This window comes from Haliaeetus albicilla, chromosome 9 (assembly GCF_947461875.1).
Source record: "Haliaeetus albicilla chromosome 9, bHalAlb1.1, whole genome shotgun sequence".
NCBI lineage: Eukaryota > Metazoa > Chordata > Aves > Accipitriformes > Accipitridae > Haliaeetus > Haliaeetus albicilla.
The window spans coordinates 22,037,081-22,050,662 of record NC_091491.1 but is presented as its reverse complement, the minus strand read 5'-3'; the positions used below and the strand labels follow the sequence as shown (position 1 = coordinate 22,050,662).

The 13,582-nt window shown below is 38.7% G+C and overlaps 1 protein-coding gene and 1 long non-coding RNA gene across 2 annotated transcripts in view; both read left to right on the top strand.

The window, feature by feature from the left end:
- The window catches only part of SLC25A36 (solute carrier family 25 member 36), a 33,871-nt gene extending 29,308 nt beyond the window's left edge, over positions 1 to 4,563 (top strand). Inside the window, exon 7 of the mRNA XM_069792084.1 lies at positions 350 to 4,563. Coding sequence (XP_069648185.1) covers positions 350 to 543 — 194 coding nt within the window. The 3' untranslated portion in view covers positions 544 to 4,563. The remainder of the gene's footprint in view (positions 1 to 349) is intronic.
- A 7,570-nt stretch (positions 4,564 to 12,133) lies between these two features.
- The window catches only part of LOC138686832 (uncharacterized), a 37,220-nt gene continuing 35,771 nt past the window's right edge, over positions 12,134 to 13,582 (top strand). Inside the window, exon 1 of the long non-coding RNA XR_011326135.1 lies at positions 12,134 to 13,580. This is a non-coding gene — a long non-coding RNA (uncharacterized lncRNA). The remainder of the gene's footprint in view (positions 13,581 to 13,582) is intronic.

Here is a 13,582-nt window from a genome sequence, read left to right as displayed (position 1 = left end):
CTTTTCCTACAAAGTAGTTGTGTATACATTAAGTTTGTTAATGGATCGACTACTTCATTAGTGGCAATTTCCAAGCTAAAACGTAAGCCCAAACAAGAGTTCTCTTCTGGATTTTAACTAAACAAATAAACTTTTCTTACTTAGATATCCAATACTGCCAAAAAATTAAATTGTTTTCCTCTTGCACATACATGGTTTGCATCTTCCTCCTCCTTTTTTAAAGAGTTCTTTTAATATTGAGAACTTGGGGAGGGGGAAAGATTTCATTTTAGTGTAAAATCACTAATTGGTTTCTGGGAAAGATAATGAGAAGTGGTGAACATAACTGCATGTGGTTTTCTTTGTACAGAGGTTGTACGAACAAGACTAAGAGAAGAGGGAACAAAATACAGATCTTTCTTCCAGACACTGTCTTTGCTTGTGCGAGAAGAAGGGTATGGATCCCTCTACCGAGGTTTAACTACACACCTGATCAGACAGATTCCAAACACGGCTATCATGATGTCAACCTATGAAGTGGTAGTCTACTTGCTTGATGGATAGCAGTGTGACAAGGCTTCCTAGAAGAGGGTGGAAGATGGAAAGACTGGAGTGGACCACTGAATGTCAATTCAAAGGAAAGTTGTATCAGGAAAATGCAGCTATGGACAAAACCGAATGTTGATCGTGGGCAACTATGAATAATTCTGCTGCCTTATTGTGTGGTCTCTTGGCAATGTGACAAATGGGAACTTCCCCTTAGGGAATGCCTTTATACATCTTTGAATTCAAAATTGTTACTTTTTTTATCTGTTAATCTGGACAAGGCCATTCAGTCATCTTCAGAGACATGATGGGTGAGGGAGGGGCCACAAAAAATATTCTTGGGCAGCCTTATTCACTTCCCTTGGTAATTGGTCTCAACTATATCCTTTTTGTTCTGTTTTACTGCACAGTAACCTGTTGGAAGAGTGGAGAAGACAGTACTTTCATACCTTTCCATACCTGAAACTTCAATTCAGTTACTCTGAAGATACATAAAGAGACTGAGGTAGCAGTCAGTGTGTAAAATTTTGCATGTTGCTACCTCAAGACAAAATATGGTGCAGGGACCCAGAACAGCATAATTTCTTCACTACAAAAGGTGATACTTGGTTTTGGTTTTTTTTTCTTTAAGTTTGAGCAGTGTTGTAGGTTAGTGAGAGAGGATCTGATTGTTGAACTCTTAAGGTTATCAATCTGTTAATATTGGTGTATGTGGATTTCTAGTTCTGCTGCATCATCCTTTTTCTTTTCTGGAACTTCCCTTCCTTAAGTAAGAGAGACCTATGAAATGTTCTCCTATATTATCAGTTTTCCTTGCCAGCCTGTCAGGTCACTCACACAGCTAAGAAAGAACTTGCTGAATGCTATTTTGTAGCCCTTTTAAGGATTCTTGTTGTGATGAGAAATCTCAACTAGTCCAGCCTACTATTTGTGAATACAGGATTCGATCAAATGATTTCATGCTACCTAAGAATGAGCTGTATTACCCTAAAATGACTGGCAAATCCTGACATGGATTATTAGTATCTATATGGGAGTACAGGGGGAGAACACATATCACTGTGGCTAAGGCGACCAGAAAGCAGAAAACAGTTGACACTGTGGTAGATCTTTTCAGTGCAAACAGCCTCTGTGCAGAATGATGGAGAAAATTGTAATTGAGATTTTCTTGTTAGCATTCCCCTTGATAATTGCTGTGTCACTTCTTACAACTTGAGCCTGTGTACTGAACTGCAGCTGACAGTATAACCTTGTCCTCCAAATTGTCTGAATATTCAGGCATTGTTTTGTTCTATAAGCCAATTGCAAAACAATGCTTTGTATTCAGCAGTGAGGCTTAGCTAGTTTATTCTGTCATAATTTACAGGGTTTTCCAAAATCATATAGCTGCAGTGTCAAAATCAGAAGCTTAATGTTCCAAGAACTAGTACAGCTTTCCAAACATGTAACTTTTATCTGCACCTTGAGTACTTCTCAGTCTGTGTCCATGATCCTTATGAGGAAGGTGATCATTATAAATTGGGGGCAATGGCTTTCTGCATATAAATGCTGCTGCACTGATGTGGACAGAACTGTGCTATCAACTCTTCCAGTGTGGTACTTCAGTACACTTAAACTGTGCATTGTGTGCAATGGCTTTATTTTATGAATGACTCCTTATGCACTTTGTGGCCTTCTTATGGCCTATAACTTTTCTTCTTACTGGTTATCTGTAGTCAAACTGTACAAACCATGCACTTTGGTTTTAAACAAAGGACGTGGTTTGATCTCCATGTAAGCTGTGCAGGATAAAACATTTTATGCTGTAGATCCATAATATCTCTGTTGCAGAACAGTGAGTCTGGTTTTTTTTCATTAGCTTTCCTTTATTTTGACCCTTGTCATGTTCTCCACACAGTGTCAAAGTATTTGAATATTTCATTTAATTCTCTGTACTAATTGCTCATCTTTCTAAAAGCCGCCTATAGCATGTACAGTGACCTTGCAGTGGAGGCTTAGCTGCATTGACTTCCTTCTTGGAAAACGTTATCTTACCTTTTAAGGACAGATAGCATGGTCTGTGATGTGACCAAAGGTGAACTTGATAGTTTAGAAGTGAGGGGAGTGCTTAAATGTGTGTTCTGAAGTGGTCTTTTTCTAGTGATCTCTCTAGGAAAGGTCTGGAGTAGTCATGACTCTGACCTAAGTCTTGCTGTGATACCATTGTTGAGATAAGTAAGTGCAGGAATAGCTACTGGCTGTAATTTTTGTTGTGTAGAAAGTGGATTACTCTTCAGGCTATGCAGATTATTCAGGCATAGCCAAAATTTAAATTGGCAAAGACAATATTCAGCTTTGGAGTTCATGCATACAGTTAACACTTGGATTAGTGTAGGCTTCATGAGAGTTACCTTCCTCTTGTGTTTATTGGATATGTTCTCTTTTGGTTACATGTTCATCTCCCATTAATTCACTGGGTACCGTGTGGTGTGCCTTGTCTGGGTGAGAACAGCCCCCCTGGAGTTAAGTAGAAAAATGTTAACAAGGATAATTGAATATGGGAGACAACAGCTAAAAATAGACAATCAGCTTATTCAACCTTTTTAAGGGGTGTTTTAAGCAATGTTTTAACCTTCAGGGGTGATCTTTTGGGCTTGCTTTACATAACAAAACATAAACCTGAAGTTTCTTGGGATTTTTGTTATTTTTAAACTACCAGTACATACAAAGTTACCTCTGAAGTATTTCCCAAAGATCTTTGAATTATTTATATAGTTTTCTTGATATTTATTATAAAAACTCAAAAGGAGTAAGAAGATGCTACATTCATTAATGTCTTTAACTACAGAACTGAAAGGAGTGCATTTAAACTTTCTTGTAACTTAGATGGGCATCTTGATTTGAATGTAGTTTATTTATGTCACGCTTTTCCGTGCTAGAGGAAAAGGTCTTGGACTTTAATTAGTTTCCTCATATTTCCCTTGCCTAGATGAAACTTAAATATTATTGCAAGCTGTTAATTTTGACTCGGCAACCAGTTAACAGATTTGGGAAATACTGTGAGACTGCAGTTTCCTGAACCAGTCAAAAGATGGCACTGGAGCATGCGTTCATTAGAGGTAGAAGGAGCTCCTCTGCCAGGGCCTGCCTGGCTCGGTGTGTTACAACTGGTTGTCACTGAGTGTCTGTGGCGTATTGGGGGGACATGGCAAGGTGGCCCGAGTTTGGAAGGCCATAAAAAAATTAATTTCAGTGAATGCAGTCACATTTCTCAGCCCCTCTATTATCCATTCGGTCCCTGTAAAGCTGTGTGAAAACAGGTGAGTTGTGGTATGTTGCAGAGGGCTGAGCCCAGCCTTTAAACTGACTGATAGATCTGCTGTTTCTGTCTGAATTTCTGATCTGCTAGCCTATGTTGTTTTAAGTAGATTTACGCTAGGGATTTATGGAGTTTTTTGGTTATGTTAATTGTAACTGAAACATCAACCTGTCCACTTGTATATTGACATTGCACCTGCCTAGTTTGCTGTTTACATAATACACTCCATATATTTCCTTTCTGATTGAGATGTTTGTTAGTGACAGTTTCTGCTATTCTGTTTTTGTTCTTAAAGTGGCATTTGTAACATTCCTCAGACTGTAGCATTTTAAAATAATGCTTCCAGAGACAAACGATTGGAGAGCCTTTATAAATGTTGCTTCCTGTTTAAACTGTTTAAATTTGGAAAACAGGCTGGACACTGAAGTGTGCCTAGGTAAATGTACTACTTTTTTCAACTTTCTGTTAAGACTCAGTTATGTAAGTTTTCAGTTCTTCTATTTAAGAGAGTCTGCCTACCGTGCATATGTGAACATAATTATGCCCTTGGAGTCATAGCTAAACACTCACAAAGGACAGTTTGAGAATACTTCAGTGCTCATGTGAGGTTTGCTATTATTCTTGCATACATGTAGTTGGCTGTAAACTATGTGCATTTATTCTGTATTTATATCGTTAACTTTTTTGTTTGGATTGCTTTAAACTTCAAAGCGAATTAAAATTATGTGCTTCTATTCAAATGTTGCCTTTTGTGCTAAACTGTACACTATTTTTAACCTTTTAATTTTTCTATTATTGATAAATAGCAGCACCTGAACAGTTGTGATTAAAAATGAGCAATTCATTAGGAGATTCCAGTGAATCATTTTATCTGGTGCCATTTTATAGTAGCAGAAAATAATGTATCTGTATTGTAGCTATAATATGCTCTTTTTGGAGGAGTTAGTGGATGACTCAAGTTGGATGTGTTCTTGCAGTTGGATTTGAATGCTGTTACCTCTGGAGAGCTAAGTTTTAACTGTCTGTCAAGTGAGATTCAGTAACTAGTGATCAGAAAACTCGTGTCCATTTAAAGTGCCAGATAGCACAAACCACTGCTGACAAAAATTAAGGGCAGTAATTCCTTAATGTTCAGACTTAATTGCATGTGCAGTTACAACCAAGTCCTTGAATCTGTAACATTATTAGATATCGCTTCTCTTTACAGTAGGCGTTTAGTCTGAAGTCTGTCCTCAGAACTTCCTCAGAAATCATTCTGCAAATGTATATGTAGGTTTTGGTTGGTGATTGCATGCTGTGTTCCATTCCCCCCCCGCCCCGTGTGTTCTGGAACCGAATCCTTTGCAGCCTTTAATATGGAGCCAGGCTTGGTGTCTCTGATTTGACTCTTTCAGCTATTCAGAACTATTCAAAACTTGTGTTAAAACAGCAAGTCTGTGATAATTTTTTTCTTTTCTTTCTGTAGGTGTTAATGTGAATTGATCTACCTTGCTCTGCTTCTGAGACTTTCTAGCTTCCAGGTCAGCCAGGCTTAGAGGTGATCAGTCTTCTGGAATCGGTATAGGCAACCAGCATGCTTATCCCTGATGCATGTGAAATTATGCTTCTAACTGGCATAATTGTAATTGTCTGTAATTAATGTTTCACTTTAACTCTCCTAAAGAGGCACATTGGCAGGGCAGAGCTCAAGTTAAATGTTTGGGGACGCTTTGACATTCGTGCTGCTTTACAACCCCTTCTGCTGGAGGGGTTGTATTAAGCTTGCCCTGGACAAAAAGCATGTATATAAAATGAAGATATATTTAAGGTCCTAATTGAGTTATGGCATTAATGTAGTCTTGACTTAGATGCAACCTAAAAGCATGTGAGGTTTAACAGTGATGTCTTTCACAAAAGAAAGCCCTTGAATTTGATAATGCACTTAACACTAAAATAAAAAGGTACTTCCAAAGACAAATACTCCTCATCTTCTATGCGCCATTGCCAGCTAGTGTGCTTTGTGCTGACTCAGAACATTATCTTGCGCAGCTTCTGTCAAAGGCAGGAAATGCCAGGATAGCAATCTAGTTCTCATGAGCAAATTGATGCAAACAAAATGGTGTATTGAACTGTGGAAGATATATTGGAGAGGAGGAGCTTCTGGTTTTGTAGATGGAATATTTCAAGGGATGCTCTTAAGACTGGTTGCACTCATGCAGAGATACTTGTTAATGATATAATTGTGTGAAGTTAATGAGAAGCTTTCAAAGACAAGCTCCAGATGGTGAAACTTACTGCTAATTCTGGGTAGATTTCTACCCAAGAGAGTGTTTCCTCCCTTAACTATGGCTGTTTAGAAGTCGGTAGCTTTTCCTAGTCCTGCTCCTGCAGCAGACACTTGGGATGGGACTGAGGATGTAAATGTTGACATTGTGTCTGGAGCATAAACAAAACTCAAAGCAGTCTGTTCTGAGACTTGATCATCTGTCCAAAATTCTAAAAACAGGTATGCAATGTTCAAGTGTAACAGAAGATATTTTAAGGATTCTGTTAATTTAGGACTGTCGCTATATAATTAGAGACTAGATAATGTAGAACCAGTATTTAAAATGGAAAACAATTAAATGAGGAAACTACAGGCTCATGTGTATGTAGCAAGAAGAGCTCTAAGTACATCCCTCTTCTGCAAAGTATGTTATAGACATAGATAACTGGACAGTAAGCAAGAGTTGATGTTAAAATAAGCTGATAATTATTTGTGATCATCTGTATTTTTAGATGAAGTAAATGCAGGAGATCTAATCCATATGGTTTTTGGTGGAACTATGTGATGTGGAGCCATAAAGGAAATCTCTAGATTATTCCAACATGTGTAAGGTCTTAGCTAAAGAGAAAGTGTTTTGTAATGGGAACTGTTGGATTGGTGGCTACTACTACAAGTACTCAATCACCTCTGAAGAAGACTTTTGCAAGAACTGGTCTTGGTGTTGTATTTAGTATGTCTGTCAATTGTTTTGGCAGAAAGACTTGGGCTACATTAGTGTGATTTGTGAATGACCAATTTGAAACAATTTGCAGTACACTAAGTTTTGAATATGATTTTTAAAAAAAAGATTGCTTTGACCAGCAAGGTAAGATTAAATAACAGTGCAAAATGCATAGTCAATCAGTTACAAAATACTAATGAGATTTTTTGCTATAAGTCAGGAGTGTCACTTCCTCAGTTGAAATGGAGAGAAGAAAAAGACTCCAGGTATAGTCTGTCCAACAATGATCACTGTTACTCACCTATTTAAAAAAAATAAAAATTAACAGTTCCAGGATGCTAAAGGGAAGCATAAACAGCACTGTATGTACAAATCTTGAGCTGACCTAACTTGGGGTATGTGCACAGCTCTGGTTCATCACAGCTATGAAAAAGAGAAGGTTCTAAAAAGTGATCAGGGAAAGAAGTGTGTCTCTTGTCCAAGCATAAAACTGTAGCTTAACCTGATAGAATCTGAAAAGGGATATAGCAGTTTTACTTAAGAAAAAACACAGAAGTACTACGGGTGAAAGTATTAAGATACAAGACTTGATGCTACAAAATGAAGTATTTGCCGACTGTTACTACATCTAGCCTGAATGTAAGAAAGCTTTTAATGATCAATGCAGAAGTCTTAGTAGTGAGAACAGGAAGGAAGAAGGCACTTCAGAATGCCTGAACAGCATGTGAAAGGGATGCCATGATCTGGTGACCTGGGATAGCAGAGACCTAAATGATCTCTTCTGTGTGTTTAATAGGGATTAGGCCCTCTGTTTATGAAGGAGTTAATCACCATGTGCTTGTGGGGGGTGTGTGGCTTGTTTCAGCAGGATTTATAGAAAAGATGAACTAGGGCTCATCTTATTTTCTTTTTTGTTTGTTTTTTCCCCTCTTTCCTTCCTTAAAATCAGCCAAATCCCAAGAACTCGTCTTTCCAACATCCCTCTTCATACATATATCTTTAAGCAGTTTATCACTTCAACTGAACAATATCATATATTTTGTTGCTGATCTGAATTTTTCCTGGTCTTCTGCCACACGTTGCTTTTCTGCAAGTGTTACATATTTGTCAGTGTCTGAGGAATGACACTGTTGTATGCTAAGATGTTAGGAAAGAATACATTGCTCCCTCACGGAGCATGCAAGGAATTGAGGAGATTTCTGGTGTAAATCCACTTCATTTGACCTAAACTGGGACTGAAGTTTGCCAATTCTTATGCCAATATGAATAATTTTATCCTTGTTTGTTACTTTGTTCCTGCTACATCTAGTTGTATTGGTTCCTGGTCCCTACTGCAGTTTAATGAGTTCCTATGGTATGTTCCAAACTAATCAGTTAAATACAAATCACCTTCTGTTTCTCTTAATATTGATTACTGTTTTGACTTAGGATAAATGTTACAGGGATCCTTCTGGGCTGGTTCAACTTAATGTGTTCCTGTTGCATACAGTTGTTTTCCTCTAGTTTCCTAGGGAAAGGATTTTGTAGATTTAAAATGGATTGTAATAATGAACATGCCACATCCTCTTTAGAAACAGCCATCCCACATCCATGAGGTCCAGCCAGACTCCCATGAAATCATTCTGTGCTCATTCAGGTTAGGCTTTGGCTAAAAGTAAAATGAGGGAGTATTGCAGCAACAGGTACAGAAGGAAAATCCAGCACTTCTGAGGTGACATCTAACTTGGCCTGTATGCAGTCTGTATATGTAGTGAGGGCAAGTTTCTGCATTAAGCAAGGATTTGGGAATATTGAATGGGGGGGGGGGGAGGTGAGTGGAGGTGTTGTAAAGGTTTCAAGGGAACTTGTTGGTGAGAAGCTGTCCTTTCCACATTAGATTAAGAATTTCTCTGGAAAGCATGAGAATCTGGAAGTTAGACACATCTGAGTTAGATCAAGAGTAAGTAGTGTCTTTGCCATAACAAAAAGAAACGTGAAAATAGACTGGAAGGAATGAGAAGGCAGTGTGATTGGGTTTATTTTCAGTATTGTTTTCATGATCTAAGGTTACATGTGTAACTATTTTTAAAGTAATTGAAAAAGTGGTCCCCTGTGCCAGCAGTTCCCACATAAGGGAATAAAGCTTTCCAAGTACAGCTTTGCAGAATTTTTATCCCAATTTAGCTGTGCCAGATTCTTCCAGTGAGAAGGTAATAGTATGAATACTTTTCAAGGCCGCATCTGGCTTTGGGCTGTCTCTAGTGCCTCATCATCTCCAGAAGAACGTCCAATAGAAGCATGTCTGTAGACTCAGATTGCCCTCCTCTAAAGACAGAAGACCAGGTCTCATAGGGCTGTTCAGTATTCACTCAGGGTAGACTGGCTAAAATGAGTATCAGTGAGAGCCTTGTGGATACAGATACTGAAGGGAGAGCACACCTCTTGAGAGAAAATTCTCCCTGGTTTCTATACTTTATCCTTTGGATAGAAAAAGGAAGTGAATGCCAGAAAAAGAACAACTCTCTTCTTACTAAGAAACCCCTAGTAAGTGTGAATCTCTTCCCAGAAGTGGGACATTCTGCACGGAATTCTGTGGGATGTCAGAATGGATTTCCCTAGGCATTCCCTTTTCAGCCATATCCAGGAGCAAGGTCTTCAGCTATTTCCAGAGGATAAGGAAGGAAACTGCAATTTCTTCCCCTTCTTCTGAAGACATACATCCTGTTATTACTCCTTTCACTGCTCACAAATACTGTTTACTACAGAAAATTCTTACTGATGTGCAAATAACCTTTTTTTTTTTTTCCCCTCTGGCCACTAAAGGCAGGCAAGCAGAATTTGTTTCTAAGCTGGCAAATTTTCATTATAGTTCTCAGGTGCTTTCATTCTGTCATTCCTTGAGGTATTTGTTTTCCTTATGTGTCTTCTGAAATGTGGCTATCAGTAGTTTACAGAGTTTATATTATCTCGCTCTGCCACTACAAATGTTTCCTGGCCTTTGCAGTGATTGAATGACTTGCAAGTTGCTTTGGGGAGCTCCAGCTGGATTTGGGCTGGATATGTTTAAAGTCTTGGGAATAGGGTTTGAATTAATTGAAACAAGAATGATCTATTATCATTGACACATTTTCCGAAGAGTCTAGTTGAGGGAAAATACTGAAAAATGACAACCATCCAGCTATACTTTTAGGGTGGTCCAATATTATTCCCTAAATCATTCAGGCAATAGACAAAGAATTAAAGCACCTTTTTTTGCAATACTAAAAAAAAAATATCATAAAACCAGTATTAAAAATATTGACCTTTCCCCATTAGAGAGAAGAATATCTGCCCTAGTCCCTTACTGTTATAAACCAAGGGGACTGTTGCCAAAACTTTATAGCTTGGATGTAAATGGAGTATTACCTCTTGAGCAACAGCAGCTTAGAGCTGTTAAACCCACACATACAGAAATGCCTTAACCACACAGGGGTGAAGCAGTTTGAGCTTTCAGTTCCCGTTGCTCAGTTCAGCTAGAACTATACATCCTTCCTATCACCTTCTTTCCCAGGGTAAAAAATTGTTTCTTTATGGCAGGGTCCTCGGGCACAATAGGATATTTCTGTGCAACAGCATTCTGATAATTCTCAGGATCTGAGTTTTTTACTTGGGCTGTCACTTATCTCACCCTTCCAGCCTCCCTGAAAAGGTGTGCAGAATTAATTTAGGAGGGATGGGATTTTTAGAGGTGACGGACATGAAGAGACACTGAAAGATAAGTAGAAGGGTTTTGGCTTGCTGGAAAAGACTGAAAGACATAACCACCCCCCCTTCCCAAATATCTCAAGAAAGATAAGTTTTTGAGAAACTTAGAGCTTTATTCCTCCCTAGCTATGACAAGACACCTCTCATTATTCAAATGGAGAGTTGGCAACATATGGTGGCACTATCTGCCAGGCTTTCTGTTCCTTCCCAAAGATGAAACAACATTGAGATTCAGTGCTGTAAATCCCTTCCTAAAGGATACAGGCAAAGAGACAGTATCTGGAGAAAACAGGGAGTTGCTGTCGTTTTAAACTGCTTATTTGAGTCCTTGGGATGAATGAGGCTTTGAACTGAAATCTCTACTCAGTGTTACATACTATATGTAACTTACACAATTATTGCTGTCTTTCTAGTTTGCATGTTCTAGGGAATGAGTAGAGGAACTTTCCTAATATCTGGTTTCTCTTCAGCCTTGTGTCCAAATACAACTTTGAAGGGAGATGGAATAAAGCTGCAGCAATTCCTAGGCCTGTTTGTGCACTCAGTGTTGCCCCTCTGCTCAAGCCAGATACAAAAGTAAGTTGGAGAAGGGTGTGGGTTTAAACTGTTAACAAGGAACAAAGAAACTGCCTAGCTCTCCTCCTGATTTGACTTTGTATCTATTTACTAGATGCTTATTTCCTTGTGTGTGGATGGATATGCACTTTTTCTTTGAGTTGCAGACTTCTGTTGTTAAAATGGATGGAGAAAGCAAGATCATCTGCCTAAGTACATCAGTTTTTCTACAAGAAAACTAAAGTCAGCATTGCAAAAAAAGTTTCTAAGAGTAACATCCTGAGCTGTCAGACTAAACAGCGTTCTTGGGATTGAGCAAGAAGCCTGGTAGTCTCTGCTAAAGGTGGGATAAAAGCAGAATGTCAGCAGTGACCCTGAAAAAAATGAGGGGGGCTATATGTAAGAGAAGGCTGAATGAATGATTTTCATACTGAACCTGGCTAATTCAGTCTCCTACATGAAATTAAGGCCAAGAAAAAAAGGAAAGAAAATTGAGGTATTAGTTAGTGAAGCTTTGTCTCCCAGCTCACTCCAGAGCAGGGAATAGCCTAACAGTAGTGTTTTGGAAGTGGCTTATTATGCCTAAGTAGGTTTAGGGATGAAGTTGTGTGTTGTTTATTTGGAAGTCAAAGAGCAAATTTGCACTGAAATGAGAATATTGCTGTATGCAGTGGACCCTAGCATGTAGACCAGAGCTTTTTCACATGCAGTATGTCAATATTAGCTGTCTACTGGAGTGTTTGGATGACGGCACCACTGAACAGACTGATTAATGTTGCAGTTTTTCTTGAGCTGTGATGGATGATTGCATTCAGGTTTCAGCATGTAACAAACTTGGAGCATTTTTTTACCAAAAATTACTTGGTGATACTGCAGCATAATGTGAAGATACAGCATTAGGTCCTCATGATACCTTGTCTCTTTCATGGAATACTGCAAATGAGAAATGTGAGTCACATTCTTCTTCTCCCCATGTCTGAAGTTGCCTGTACTATATCAAAATGTTAGATTAAATTGCAGCTTCTAATGCTTGATTTAAGAAGAATCCTTTCTTTTTATATCAAAATGAAGACTTTGGTTAATTTAGCTTTGTGTAATTTGCATGCCCAGATTCCCTTGTACTTGATGGAATAAGCTGCAGAAGATGGAGGAGCCTTGCCTTGCTATTCTGATACCTTTGGAAAAAGCTTGTTTCTCAAAGGAGCATGTCAGCCTTAAGTAACTTAGAAACTGGAGAACTTCCTTTGTAGCATAAGCATTGAAACTGAGAAATTTCCAGGCATTACAGACCAGAGAGAAGGCAGTTATACAAAAGTATAAGCCTTTGTAGTTGATGGATTTCAGATGGCTAAATGCCCAGTGCTGTAACCAAAGCTGAAACCTTACTGACAAACACTGTTGTGAAAAATCTTATGTACTTTACAAGTTGTTGCTATCAGCACATCATTCAACATAAGTAGAAAGTACCACAACAGTGCAGTTGTGCGAAACCAGAGATACCTCCTTATGATGCAGCACAGGTAAAATCTACAGTTAACCCCCCTTCTACTTAATCTTAAAATTTAAGAATTGAAGAGGACCTATCTGGATGTGATGCTATAGACTAAAAACCACTTGGGTGTATAAAGTGAGACTTAGACACTTAGTTTTGCCAAAGACCCCTTGCTGCTTCATCTTCAAGGTAGATGAACTGCAGAAATTCTCAAGCATTTTATTTTGCCAAGCATCTGGAAATTATTCTCTGCTTATATCCACAAGTGCCTTAGTGGGACAGGAACATGCAGCTCAGTCCTAAGCTCAACTGAGATCCTGAAACTTAGCATTCCTTTTTTCATGTTCTGTAAGGAGCTTTGCCTGGGAATAGGTATGAAATAAAATGCAAGGGATGACTGCTGCTTTCCTTACTGATAGGGCTGGTGTCATTCTACTTGAGTGGGCTTGGTTGTTTTTTTTTTACAAAAATAAAATAAGTGTAAGAGTGCTTATAGAAGACAGAAGAGACCTAGATTCAAATTCCTTCTCTGTCTAGAAGCTTGTTGCCTTTCAAAAGCGTGTGACAGGCTGTTCCTGGTTCAGAGGAACCTTTCCTGCTTCTCTTTCCAGCAAGCATCACAGCTGTAAAGAATTCAGGAAACTTGGAGAAAAGAAAGGAGGGAGAGATGGGTATTGTGCTGGCTGGTTCTAGCCTCTTTTCTCAAGTCACTGGCAAAACTAGAGAACAAAACAAAAACATGGCTTTGCTCCCAAAGAGTGATTTGTCTTTTGCCATGAAGTTTCTTCCTTCTTATGCACACTTTTTGACTTCCCTTCTCCGAAGACTTTTTTGTTTTCTGCACAGCAACTCCACTTTAGCACTGGAAGTTGAGACTGTCTCTCCCAAGATAGATGAGTTTATATGCATTTCCGTTTCCTCTAGTGAAGGAGAGACTTTGATTTGCTGTGCCACTTTCCATGGCAGAAAGCAGTCTGCCTTGCCTGGGGTTCTTTGAAAGGAAGTGCATCCAATCTCCCAGGT